We start from the raw sequence: 14,759 nt of genomic DNA, 5'->3' as shown, positions 1-14,759 counted from the left end.
CATACATACATACATCGGGGACGCACGACCCACTTCGCCCCTAAAAAATTGTTGAAATTAATAGTAGCGAAATTTGCTTCCTCAGCTTCTTTGTTCACCCATAATCAATCAACAAATTTTCTTAGAGAATATTAGCACATGTATTTCAGCAGTGGATCTGTTATAGAGCTGAGCCTGACGACATATAAGCGTCCGCATTGCATGTCACGCTCACGTTCCCAGATGCACCTATACACACAAGTATACCTGATTCACTGATGCAGTGTCCCACTTTGAAACGGGAAAGTGCTTCTCGAGCGTGAACGGGGCCGAAAGTCACTGTATCAGTGGCGAGCTTTCAATGGTCTGCTAGACGTATTTGTTCGTCCCAATCTACTCCACGAATAATGTAACCACACACACCCGCTGATAGTTACGGAAATTCCCCGATGAAACACACGAAAATTGTAGCTACGCTCTTTTTTTTCGATTTTACACTGGTAAGAACTGGGATAACTTTTTTGTTTTGCTTGAAGTGATTAGCCTTAAGCTCGAACTAGTTATAATGACGGGGTGAGTATCATACATGAATACAAAAATGTCTCCGGCTGTTTTTATAGTTACGGTGTCCACACAGATCCAAAAGAAAAGAAAAATGTTGCAGGCAGCCCTAATTACTTAAAGTCTTCTCTGGTAGTGCAAATCGCACATCGGCAATTGTGTGCGTTTTTCTATACTCCCTGTTTTCACACAAATTTTGTCATGCATCATAAGTAGATCTCAGAGGCAGAATAGAAAGGAGCGTGTGGTTTATATCTGCTCCACAAGGTGGCGAAAGAATCCCAGCGACTCATAATGCCCCCCCCCCCCCCCCCTTACCCTATCCAGCCTGGTTTCCACGTTTACCGTTCCAGTAATTGGTTTCAACAACGTTTATGCTATACCTTTGCATGAGGGCCGTACCCAGATTTTTTTTTTTTTTGGGGGGGGAGGGGGGCTCGAATATTTCGGGCAGCTTAAAATGGTCATTTTTGGCTCTCTATATGCCATGGTAAAAAAAAAATCGGGGGGGGGGGAGAGGCACGGACCCGGCGTGATACCCCCTCGCACGCCAGGACATTCTGATTCAACTAAACCAAATCAATGCATTTTTATTATACATCTTAATTCACCGTTTTTTACAAGGAAGGTCCCGGACTATGTATCAAATTCAGCTATATAAATTTGTACTGTAAACGTCCATTTAAATTTTTAGAGACCTCGTGAGTATTGTTAAAACGGAAGTAAGTGACATGCATACAAGAGAAATATGACTGTCATTCTATGCTCGTTACACTGAAAAAAAAAGCAGGATGTCACAGGCCTGAACATATTGGGGTGGGGGGGGGGAGGAGTATACGGAGGGGGAATAGAGGGCAGCTGCTACGGGGCAACCCTACTTGTTAAAAACAAGGCAACAAGATGGCGACACAAGAAGAGCACAGGACAGACGATGAACTATAGTTATAGAATATTTTACCTATAAGTGATGTGGTGTCACACCTGTCCCGTTTATTAGGGAGGCGATCGCCGGGCTAATTCCAAGAGCCGAAGTATCGGCCCCCCGAACCGCACCACGAAAGCGTGGACAATTTAGAAGTGGTCCTTATTGGTGCGCCAGCGGACGCCGGCTGTGGCCCAAAGAACAAGACAGAGCCGAGAGTTGAGAAACAAACAAAATTATATTCTCATTAACGGCAGATCAAAAACAATACACACGTATGCACACTCCACAATAGTTACATACAATACGTCACCAAACAGACAATGTACTACACAGTACAATCAACCACACTTGAAACAACGGACACAGACAACAATACGCACTACAATGCAGTCGCATGCATTGAACAACCAAGACACTTAAAGACTAAAGAGATATAAAACCTATTCAGTCCAAAGTCCTTGGAACAAAAGTCTGAATGATACTCTTCCGAGAATCACTCACTCAAAGTCCAGCGTTGTTGTCGTTCCGCAGCTCTCGAAGTTCTCTTCCAGGAAACCTCCCGTCTTCAATTGGCCACTCTTCAAACTTCAACTTCTTCGCCGGAACACGTCGGCTTCACACTCGCAGCGGTTGCCACGGGTCTTCGCTCGATAGCGGTAAACACACACACTCTTGCCTGTAGCTCGAGCCGTCCCTACGGACCACAAACTTCGCCGACTACACGGCGGACTCTCTACGCACTCTGGCGCTCACTTCCGTCTCCTCCTGTTCTGTCACTACGGGCAGAACCTTCGCCGACTACACGGCGGAATTCCTACGCGCTCTGGCGTTAACTTCCGTCACCTCCTGATTTCTCGTCTCGGCTGCTCGGTTAAATACCTTGCGCGCGACTTTCCAGATCTTTCTCGTCATTTCGTCGGCGCGATACGCAGCGAAGGCTGGGGAGAGGCGAGACGGTTTGTCTGCCCTCCGCGTCGGATGACTCAGCTCGGTCTGACCCCGCCCCGTTCGTTCGAGAAAAATCGCGGTCTTGCTGGGCCGCAGATGTGGGGTGAGGAGGATCGTCTGCGAAGCCGTGCTTCTGCGGGGAGAGCGCGCGCCCGGGAGCCCTGGATGTTTGCTTTCTTTTTTTTCTTTTTACCTCGCGGCGTTTCTGCCGCCCGTTGTCGCAAGGATTTGGCGGCGCGCTCTTGTTTAGCGCTCGTTCTGTGACACTGCCCCCCACTTTAAGAATATTATCTCATAATATTCAAAACCACACAAACGAGCGCGAACAGTCACCACACATTCTCACAGACTGTAACACAATCCGTCGCTCATGACACTTCACATTCACAATATATCACTCAATACAATCGTACATTGTAGTTCAATTCCACAACACATGAAATATAGCCACAGGTACATGCCTACAACACTTCATCACACATTCGAAACAATACAACCGTACAAAGTTCTGTCTATTCAACAATTATACAACACTATACATCACACCATCGCACAGAACACTGACTCACTCGACATACACTTGAGACACAGGATAACAAGAACCTTAACACAACATATGTCACTCAGCCCTGCCGAACACATTCTGATTCCACCTCAGCACCTATCTTGAGTACTTCGAACAGCGCTTGCGCCCTTTCTTGCGGTGCTCGCTCGACTTCTTGTTTTTCCACGTTCCCTTTCGGCGAGCCCTTTCCAACGACGATATCTGAGGCGGCGTCTCAGCCATCGTTGTCTCTTCCGACACCGTTAACGCGTCATTCCATTCGACGGGTCCTGTCTGTTTATTTACCCGCTTGATCATACTTCTACATTTTTCCCGGCTGGCCAACTCCGTCTCCTTTACACTGTCGGTCGGTTGAGGTCGTGCCGACGTAAGTCCGGTTGCTCGGCCCGCGAACTTATTCGACACGATCGGCTTCTCCTTCGCTGTCTCTTGCGCCGCAGCTTCACCTTGTGCTCTAGTGAGATCCGTCACGGGATGTTCCTCCACTGTATCTCGCGGCCGCTGTGTCGGCGAGGGCTCCAACTTCGGGTCTTCTCCCAAACATTCTGGATCACTTGGCCCTCGCGCCCCGTCGATGTTTCCGATGACAAGGTCATACAGGGGGGTCGTCATGCATAACGCAGTAACCTTCCCGCTGAAGTACGGGGTTTCAACCTCAATTTCTGCTTCGGGAAGCATCCGGACTGTACGGTCAATCAGGCAAACCGGTTTCGTTCTGCCTGTCAACTCTCTCTCCCGTACCAAATTTCTCCGCACGATAACAGTGGAACTGCCGGTATCTCTTAACACCGTAATCTTTTTGTCCGCAACTTTTCCAGGCAGCGTTGGCATTCCTTTCGTAACACCGGATGGCTGCTTTGACATTACAGCACCAACAATAGGAATTTTCTCCCCATTCTTCAACTCTACGAATCCATCAGTGACGGCATTATTATCAGATTTCGGTGCCGCTTGCACACAAGATACCTGGTGAGTTTGACTCACTCCGTTCCGACAAGCGTCTGCTTTGTGCCCAGTCTGACCACACTTAAAACATTTTACTGCCGGAGGGCTCGTAAAGATCGTTCGACAGTTTTTCGCGCGATGACCCACTCGGTTGCACAGAAAACATCGTGGAATGCTCTCTGGTGCACGCTTCTTTTCTTCGGGAGCCAATTTCTTCGAATCGTCGGGACACTCTTTCTTGACCTTGGCCAAATTAGTGCCGCCTTGCGCTTCCAAGAATTGATCAGCCAATTCAAGCATTCCTTCAAGTGACTCAGCCTTCCTCTCCTTCAAGTACAGCGACAGACTTGGGTGGCAACTAGTAAGAAATTGTTCTTTAATTAGGAGCTCTCTAAGCTCATCGTACTCCTGTGCTGTCCCTGAAAGTTCAATCCATCTGTCGAAATAATGGCAAAGTCGGGCGGCATACTGCGTAGCCGTCTCCCCATCCGCTGGCTTTCCTGTCCTAAATCTGTCCCGGAATCCTTCCACAGTGAATCTAAATCGCTTCAACAAAGCAGCTTTCACCTTTGCATAGTTGGCTGCATCGGTCGGCGTCAGCCTACCGTACACACTGAGCGCTTCACCACTCAAGCAAGTACTCAAAGCAGTTGCCCATTGATGTTCCGGCCAATTCTGGCTCTTCGCAATCGTCTCAAATCGGTGAAGGTACGCGTCAAGGTCGTCCTTCCTTTCATCAAACGCCACGAGCAACTTGCTTGGGTTCAAGCGGAAGCCATGATCTTCCCGTTCGCTGCTTTCAACTCTAGGTTGGACGGGAGTTTCACTTCGCTGTTGCAAACGGAGCCGTTCGAGTTCCATCTCGTGCTGCCGCTGCCGTTCCCTTTCCTCTCTTTCTTCTTTCTGCTGGCGCTCCCTCGCTTCTCTTTCTTCTCTCGCCCTTTCGGCTGCCAACTTCTCTCTCTCCAGCTCCAACTTCAATTGCTGCTCTCTTTCTTCTTTCAGCTGTCGCTCCTTTGCCTCTCTTTCTTCTCTAGCCCTCTCAGCGGCCAGCTTTTCTTTCTCCACCTCAGCTTCTTTTTCCGCTTTGGCTCTTTCGACCGCCAACCTCTCTTTTTCCAGCTCGGCTGCTTTTTCTTCTTTGGCTCTCTCTTTTTCTTCTTTTTCCTTCTGGGTGACCCACTTCCGTAGTTCGGCGCCAGAAAGACCCATCTTTTCACCAAGAGCAACTAACTTTTCGAGATCCATTGTGTCTCGCAACTCGCAACTAAAACCTTGCCGCGTGCAAAAAGTATCTGCCTAAATCAGTCTATCGGAACACTCCCCTGCACTCGTTAACGAGAACACTGAACAACACACAAAATAGGTCCGATAGCAGTATCAACAACTCGAGGCTCTTTCTCACTACTTTGGACACACTGTGCACCAAAAAGTCCTGTTTCGCGGACGCCAGATTAATTGTCACACCTGTCCCGTTTATTAGGGAGGCGATCGCCGGGCTAATTCCAAGAGCCGAAGTATCGGCCCCCCGAACCGCACCACGAAAGCGTGGACAATTTAGAAGTGGTCCTTATTGGTGCGCCAGCGGACGCCGGCTGTGGCCCAAAGAACAAGACAGAGCCGAGAGTTGAGAAACAAACAAAATTATATTCTCATTAACGGCAGATCAAAAACAATACACACGTATGCACACTCCACAATAGTTACATACAATACGTCACCAAACAGACAATGTACTACACAGTACAATCAACCACACTTGAAACAACGGACACAGACAACAATACGCACTACAATGCAGTCGCATGCATTGAACAACCAAGACACTTAAAGACTAAAGAGATATAAAACCTATTCAGTCCAAAGTCCTTGGAACAAAAGTCTGAATGATACTCTTCCGAGAATCACTCACTTAAAGTCCAGCGTTGTTGTAGTTCCGCAGCTCTCGAAGTTCTCTTCCAGGAAACCTCCCGTCTTCAATTGGCCACTCTTCAAACTTCAACTTCTTCGCCGGAACACGTCGGCTTCACACTCGCAGCGGTTGCCACGGGTCTTCGCTCGATAGCGGTAAACACACACACTCTTGCCTGTAGCTCGAGCCGTCCCTACGGACCACAAACTTCGCCGACTACACGGCGGACTCTCTACGCACTCTGGCGCTCACTTCCGTCTCCTCCTGTTCTGTCACTACGGGCAGAACCTTCGCCGACTACACGGCGGAATTCCTACGCGCTCTGGCGTTAACTTCCGTCACCTCCTGATTTCTCGTCTCGGCTGCTCGGTTAAATACCTTGCGCGCGACTTTCCAGATCTTTCTCGTCATTTCGTCGGCGCGATACGCAGCGAAGGCTGGGGAGAGGCGAGACGGTTTGTCTGCCCTCCGCGTCGGATGACTCAGCTCGGTCTGACCCCGCCCCGTTCGTTCGAGAAAAATCGCGGTCTTGCTGGGCCGCAGATGTGGGGTGAGGAGGATCGTCTGCGAAGCCGTGCTTCTGCGGGGAGAGCGCGCGCCCGGGAGCCCTGGATGTTTGCTTTCTTTTTTTTCTTTTTACCTCGCGGCGTTTCTGCCGCCCGTTGTCGCAAGGATTTGGCGGCGCGCTCTTGTTTAGCGCTCGTTCTGTGACATGTGGGCACCGCCATTTTGGGCAGTTATTTCGTGTATTTTCTTGTTTCTGTATATTTGCGACGTGAATAATTAAAGCGCTTGTGGTGTACACTTTCTGGTCCGTGTATTTTTCGCGCTACATTTCCGTCGTAATGAATAATTAAGGTCATGGAACACGGTACACACCAAGCCAGCCGTTTTAATACATAAGCGTCCAGCGCAACCGTGTGCGTGCAGCTGTTAAAGATGCGAAACACAAGGGTTAAAAAAGCCCAAACGGCGGCACTGAGACCCATCTGTAAAACAGTCTATATGTGGGAGATGATTTACCCCCGTATTCTAGAACGTCCCTCCACTCAGCGTTTCACCTTCGCTCAAGAAGGCCGATTGGAGCGCCGTCTCTAGGCAGGGAAAGTCACTGCATATCAGCGATAATCTGCCGCGATTCTTGAGTAGCGCAGCGTCACTTTCAGCCGAGCAGTGGCGCAGTGCTCAACTCTGTCAAGTAAAAGGCGATAGTCGAGTCGAGGAGCGTTTGTGAATACGAGGGTTAGACTCCAACCAAAAGTTTTGAACCCGACGTTTCGAGACCGACTTGGTTCCTTCCTAAGGGGCGACTGCGGGGAGTAGCAGCGGCGTCTTCAAAGCACTTGCGGGGCGGATAATGACCCCCCCCCCCTCTCTCTCTCTATGGAGTCTAAATCATCTCCCTGTTTCATACCCAACCAGACAGAATTCTGTCGAATGTTCACATTCGTCTATATGCATATAGACTGCTGGGTTCAGGTCATGTCCTGGGCATTTCTTCTCACGTTGCCATCTTTTTTTTTGTGCTGCTTTTACCACAAAAATCAACGTAGCATAGCCCACTTTATTTGGGCAACGCACGCCTATGCAGGACATGCTTCGGGCTGAACCAGAACTTTCCTCGGCGGCACTCTCGAACATTCTGGAGCACTGCGAGGACCGCCAGGCGGTCGAGATTTACATGCAGCTCATCGCGTTCGTCCTCGTCTCCGAAGATATCCTGCTGTCCGTGCTGGACCGGCTGGTGGCGATAACGATTCGAGACCTGATGCGGGACAGCATGGCGCACAGGTTCTGCGCCTTCGAGGCCATCTATTCACTTCACTACAGGTCAGACGCTTTTGGAACGAGTTCAGTAGAAACTCCTTTTTAGAGTAGTCCGGAGAAGTTGGGCGGGTCCCTTAGTTTAGGGCCCTACTTGCCTCTGCGCCTCGTCGGGCCTGATCAAGCAGAGGAGCAACTTGACTCCCGATTCATGCTCGCAATCCAGACCTCCCACTCCCTCGCAAATGCCTTTCACCCAAACAAGGGCGAGTAAACTTCGAGTGGTCCGAGTCTATCTGTCTACGTTACGTGCGTCGTAGAACGCGGTTCTCAACTTAGCGGAAATGCAGCATCAATTCATCGCTTATAGCAGGAGCGTATGGCAAGTGGCGTATCCTAAAGAACGGAATATACACAGGCATATCCAGCCGGATTAGCAAGGCGGTCGATGGGTGATTGATAATTCATGATTTTAGACTTAAAATGAACCCGGGCAACAGCCGACGCCAATGAGGTCTACACTAGGGATCACCACCTACTAGTTGCGAGTGCTGTCCGCTTATGAGCTGGTCCCTGCATACCTCCTCTATTTGTAATAAATGTTTTACCCCCACCCTAACCATAGCGCGAACATATACGACCAATTCACTATCTCAAAATATGCGGATGAGGTTCTAAATAATGAGAACTACAACAGTAAGAATATATATATTAATAGCATTATTGATACTATTATTGGCATTATTGTTTCTACTACTTCTAATACTATTACTATTGCTGCTGCTGTGCTACTACTACTACTACTACTACTACTACTACTACTACTACTACTACTACTACTACTACTACTACTACTACTACTACTATAAAAATTGTGTAGATTGGCCACTTTACACCCACGATTTATGGCGTTGATGGGTGTGGATACCGCTATAGTTCCGGCGTTATCTTTGCAGTTTTATTTTTTTATTAAGTACTTAAAACTCGCAAAAGAATCAGTTTGCACGATTCTCACTTTTTCATAAATGAGTAGCCAAAGTCTATGCGCAACTAGGCTGACTGGGCCACACGTCAATGGCGAAGGCTAGCTATTGGCGTTTGTTTTTATCTCTCTTTTTTTACCTTTTGTACACAACTCCATAGTCTCCAGTCTATAGACGATTTTACGAAATACATGTGGGTGTCACCACGTTGGGGTGTTAATGAATGTTTTCTTATTTTCGTTCATCGCGACGTGAATTGATCATGTCAGGAATAAGTCGAATGCACGAATCTAACAATTTTCATATGCGCCTACATCCACCGTATACCCATAGCCTTAAATTATTCATAAAAAATACAAAGTGACATCGTCATCATCATCATCAGCCTGACTACGTCCACTGCAGGACAAGGGCCTCTCCTATGTTCCGCCAGTTAACCCGGTCCTGTGCTTGCTGCTGCCAATTTATACCCGCAAACTTCTTAATATCATCTGCCCACCTAACCTTCTGTCTCCCCCTAACCCGCTTTCCTTCTCCGGGAACCCAGTTAGTTACCCTTAACGACCAGCAGTTATCCTGTCTACGCGCTACATGCCCGGCCCATGTCCATTTCTTCTTCTTGATTTCAGCTATGATATCCTTAACCCCCGTTTGTTCTCTAATCCACTCTGCTCTCTTCTTGTCTCTTAAGGTTACACCTACCATTTTTCTTTCCATCTTTTTTTTCTTCCCAAAATCCAACCGTAAAACATTGATTTGTGGGGTTTAACGTCCCAAAATTACCATATGATTATGAGAGACGCCGTAGTGGAGGGCTCCGGAGATTTTGACCACGTGGGGTTCTTTAACATGCACCCAAATCTGAGTACACGGGCCTACAACATTTCCGCCTCCATTGGAAATGCAGCCACCACAGCCGGGATTCGAACCCGCGACCTACAGGTCAGCAGCCGAGTACCTTAGCCACTAGACCACCATGGCGGAGCCAACCGTAAAACAGTTCATACAGAAGTCTATGCTTTGTTCCATATAGATAGTCAGCATCTCTAAAGTCGCTACATACAGTGTTCTGGTTTCATCACGCGCTCTGACCTGCGCGCTCGCAGGTACCTGAGCAGGCGCGACCTGTTGACCTACGCGGAGCAGATCTCGCTTCCCAAGCCCCTGGTCGAGGCCCTGCGCAGGCGACTGGCACGCCGCTACGTTCCTCCCCTGAAGGCGGACACGCTCAAACCGGAGATGATGAGTGACGCCGACTTCGCGTGGATCGCGCACGGCCCTCCACCGTCGTCGCCCCAGGGCGAGGAAGAAGGCGCCGACAGAGACGTCCACTTCGGGCGCACCAGCGCCCCTGCGCCGCACGCCTTCGAGCTCGAATCACGGCGGAAGCGACAAACACTCTAGAGGTTGTCCTTGAAACAACGTGAACATATTTTCTTCGAGAAATAAATTATGCACTGTTCCATTTTCGCAGTTATGTTTAAAAGGGGTCGTGAAATGGCCGCTTTACAACGACAATGCGACACCATCGGCAGCCACATGCGCTAACTATATGATCAGCCTGAGTGCATCTGCACAGGCGCTTTGCCTATCGAGGAACGCGGAACTATATATGGCATATCGAGCGCGCGGAAGAGGCGCTCATCGGCTTCTGCCATACGCGGTCCGCGTCCCAACAAAAAGGCCGCTTAATATGACGTCAGATTTCAAGGTAGTGTTGATGGCGTATGGCAAAGACGCTGACTGTGGGGGTCCCGGTTGCACGCACTCGCAAGTACTGAAAAGTTCCGCGTTCCTCAATGGGCAAACCATTACTTATGATGACGTCACCTAGTTAGTGCGTGTGGAAGCCGGTGGCTTCGCATTGTCGCTTTGGAGCGAGCGTTTCACAACCCCTTTGACTGGAAGCCTTCTATGATCACCAGCAGAAAAATTTTCGAGATTTCGTGAGGCCCGACTGTGAACCTCGAGGCGTTGTCCGGTGGCGGCGTCTAGACGGATTATGTTAAGAAGACGGGCAGTGCAGACGCGGACAGAAGGGAGGGGTAAGGACACCACAAAGGCTGCAGGACTAAACAACTTAAAAGACACGTAGTGGCGGAGAAGAAATCAACAGTGACCTCTTTATATATACTCAGAAATCTGCTCAAAACCGAAAAAAAAAATCAGAGTTCATGTTTGGTACTCCAAGGGATAAGAGCTCGAGTTATTCTGGCAATGTATTGTGCGAACACGCCATGATTGACTTTTAAAAGAGCTCACAAGATCACGAACACCTTAAGTGATCAAAATGGCTGATTGCTTGGTTGAGTTGGTGATCATGAAATACGAGCGCTTAACTTCCGTAAACGCCGGGCCTGCGTCGAACGCGAAGGCCCGGCGTTTTGCCAAGTTACGCGAAAGCGAAAGCTGGAAGATAAGACTTCCTATGGGTGTCTCAAACACATGGCCCGGACTGAATCATTCTTTTCTCAAGGCAAGCCATGCGGCTACCATGCTGCAAAACATAACTATGGAACGAAAACTCTATAGGCCTCCAGATTACAGCTATTCTGGAGATAAACATCAACAGGTTTCTTGAAACCTCGTATCAAATTCCCTTCAGAGTTTTTCAATCTATAACACGTGAAAAATACTTGCCTTCAAATGACGTTTGCTGACATTTTGGTCAGTCAGCCAGAATGTCAGGCCCGTGTTGGTGCTTCATTCATTTGAATAAACAAATAAAGTCGGATTTAAGGAAACTTCACATAGGCCTCTAGATTACAGCCATTCTGGCGATAAACATCAAAACGTTTCTCGAAAGCTCGTATCGATTTCCCTTCAGAGTTCACCAATATATTACACATGAAAAATGCTTGTCTTCAAGCTACGTTTGCTGACATTTTGGTCAGTCAGCCAATCTGTCAGGCCCGTGTTGGTGTTTCATTCGTTTGAAAAAAAAAAATTAAACTCGGATTCGCGGAAACCTCACGTGGCTGTGAGCTTCGGCTTTCCGAATGGCCTTCCTTCGGCGAGCTGCTTCGCCATTCGTGTTACCTGATCTAACCACACCTGGGGCATTCCCAAGTAAAAACGCTTGTCCACGTCCCACATGGCGGGCGACTCGACGCCGTCGAGCTTCTTCTGCAATTTACGGGTCGCCTTGTCGCAGAGAAGCTCCGGTAGAGCCTTCATGCAGCACTCGATATCCCTTTACACCGATGGGAGACACAAAAAGAAAACAATAAAAACAGTTACGGTAAGCTTCTTACACGCTGCGAAGTTGCATTGCTTACAACAGCGAAGTTGCATTGATTACGACGGTGATGATGATTCTCCTTATAAACAAATGACCATAAATAATACCGTTTCAATTATTATTAGTTCATTTAATTTGTTTCGTTATACACTCAATTTGTGTTGGTCTGCCGTGGCTCTGACTGTTATTTCCCGCGTGACTTTTAAACGCGATTCGGAAATACTTATGCCAGTCAGATCGCGAAAAGGGTGCTTGAGTCTGACACCGTCATTCATGATCTTTCCATTACCGCAGGAACCTATTCACGTGTTACGGCCAATCGTCGATATTTCAAAGGCTTCACTAGCGTGATTGCGTCAAACTCACATCATGCAGTGCGCTACAGTGGTTGCTCCAGTACCTATGGCGTACAAGAAAAGACAAGGACATCGTGAAAACAGACGAAGGCAAGCGCCGCGTGGACTGGAGGTCGTATGCTCGTTGGTCTCAGCGCATCGGCGCCGTATATGTCGAAATAGAGTACCAGCGTGCACAAACTAACTTAAATAGACTGGCAACTTTTGCTTGAAGTCCGCCCCGGTGGATAAGTGCAAAGTGCCCGGCTTCTCTGCCAAAGGTCACGGATTCGATCCCGGCCGCGACGGTCGATCGCATTTCGATGGAGGACAAAGGATAGAGGGACGCATATTTTGCGATTTAATTTCTTTTAAATGAACACCAGATGGCGCAAGTTTCCAGAGCCCTCCACTACGACGTCTTCCATAATGGTATCCTGGTTTCGGGATGCGAAACCCCAGCTTTGCTTAAAGAGGCCCTGCAACGCTTCCCTCAGTTGTAACGGAATAGTCTCAACGCAAGCGCATGACGCTACACTCAAGTGACATGCCGCTAGAAATTGTATAATCCACCCAGTACCAGAGGATCTGCAAGGATTAGTCACATGCTTCAGGCGCTTTCTCTCTCCTTTTTCGTTCATATGAGTGCTCTAAAATCGACGCAGGGAGGGAGATTAAAAGGGACAGAAAAGAGCGTTCATTCGTCAGTGCGTATTATGACCTCAAACACTTTCCTTTCTTTTTTTTCTTTTCTTCGAACGTGCGGATTACTTCAAGTGTAAGCCCGAGCATGTGCGCTGCTCGTGGTGCCATCCCGCGGCGGTCGCAGTAAATAAATATGCAGCTCGCGGTGCGCGAGTAGGCTAATATACGCATACCTTGGGTATAAGGCGGAATAAGTGGGGTATATTGCAATCATTTGTAAAAAGAAGAGAGAGTGATTGCAAGGCAATTTTAAGAATTGTGATTTCGAGGCCACGCGCTGCGCTAGGAAGTGTGGCTCACGTGTCCTTGGGAGCCTTATTTGACTATATACCAAGCGATTTCAAACCTTGTTCAAAAATTGTTGTGGGGCCCATCAGGTACCCTTCAACGAATAGTAGTTTGCCCGCGATCGTAGGCCACTTTTGTTAATTCCTGCGGCACCCTTCGATTGAAGAAGTGGGATGGAGAGACGATTGGAATGACAGGAAGCTTATAGTCGGTTCTCAGTACGGCTCCCTCCTTTGAACAACATCAAGGGTTGAGTGGAGTTGAAGTTTCGGCAAAGTGATGCACGGCAATCTGTCTTCCTAATCATAGCTAGGCTACGGAGTGCTAATAGTTTCGGCCCAGTTTAAAGAAGATTAACAGGTTACGCTATCAACACTGCGAACGCACTTATCGTCAGAGTCTTCGAGGTGCCACAGCTTGTTCTGCTGGTGGTGCGTGTTGAGCGATAAGGGAGACTCGACGCACACGCGCCACAGCGACGTGTGCTTGGTGTCCCCCCGACGCTCGCCGTAGCCAGCGAGCATGATGGGGTCCAGCTTGTCGATGTCGTGGATTGACGAGGAGGCGTGGCCCGCCACGAAGACCTTGATTTCAGCCGATTCCATTAGGTTCTTCGTGAGCTGCGCTTGAGGTGAAACCCAAGGTCAAGCGAGGAAGAACGGCATAGAACATGAGAGGCGAATATTATTTATATGAGAGCGTCATAAACTAAAATGTAAAAAAAAAGTCACAGCATATCCACGGAATGGATGATGATGAGTGGGGCGAAGCGTCCGTCGATGCTTCCTTGCCTTGTCCATCTTCCACCGCCGGGCCTCTGAATGAGCTCGCGCCAATAGCGGTGCTTTTATTGTACCATAGAGCGCCCCCTGGCGTACGGTGCCATCGAAGAACACGCGATGATAGTCGCGTGATCGTCTCTCTCCTTCCGTACGTGTGACGTCAGTACCGCCCTCTATGGCTGGTTCCAGAACTAACGAGAGGGGGTTACGCACAACGACAATGTGGGACGCACGAGCCATGCCATAAGGAACTTCGCCCCTAAAAATCCGGCGCCATTGTGACCGCGATTTCTACCAAAAGTCACGCGATCGAGTGATTAAGTTAAGCACGCAATCGATGACGTCACCCATTACACCATGTACTGATGTCACCTCGTGACATCCAGAGGACATTATTGTGCGCCCAAAGGTAATCTGTCGAGGGGGTTGTACAAAACCGGATTTATTGAACAAGGGGCGCAAGGGGGGGGGGGTGTAAGGAAGTTATGAGATTGAGTACTGCAGAGAAGGAAATGATGAGAAACACAGGTTTAAAATAAATGTTCATGCGATATCATTACGAAAGAGAGATAACTCTAGATGTATATGCACTTTCTTCTTCCTGCCGCAACAACATTTCAAAAGGAACTCCGTGTACCTAATTGTTTCTTTCGACAGAATTGCAAGTTTCAATTCACGAGACTTGTGATAAGGCAGTCATCATTCGCTGATTGATGCATTTATCTGGAAATACCGTGTGTGAACAACGAAGTCATTGAAGACGGCTCGAAACCCGGATTCGTCCAAGATAGCGACTGCGGAGCCGGGTGAATTTATGGCCAGCTCT

General features: G+C 48.6%; 1 protein-coding gene across 1 annotated transcript in view; it reads right to left on the bottom strand.

Moving 5' to 3' along the window:
• The window catches only part of LOC119179369 (uncharacterized), a 34,579-nt gene extending 27,231 nt beyond the window's left edge, over positions 1–7,348 (bottom strand). Inside the window, exon 1 of the mRNA XM_075868406.1 lies at positions 7,341–7,348. Within this exon, the coding sequence (XP_075724521.1) occupies positions 7,341–7,348 (8 nt within the window). The remainder of the gene's footprint in view (positions 1–7,340) is intronic.
• Positions 7,349–14,759: the final 7,411 nt, after the last annotated feature.

This window comes from Rhipicephalus microplus, chromosome 7 (assembly GCF_043290135.1).
Source record: "Rhipicephalus microplus isolate Deutch F79 chromosome 7, USDA_Rmic, whole genome shotgun sequence".
In the NCBI taxonomy this organism is placed as follows: Eukaryota; Metazoa; Arthropoda; class Arachnida; order Ixodida; family Ixodidae; genus Rhipicephalus; species Rhipicephalus microplus.
This window is presented reverse-complemented; position numbering and strand designations above follow the sequence as displayed.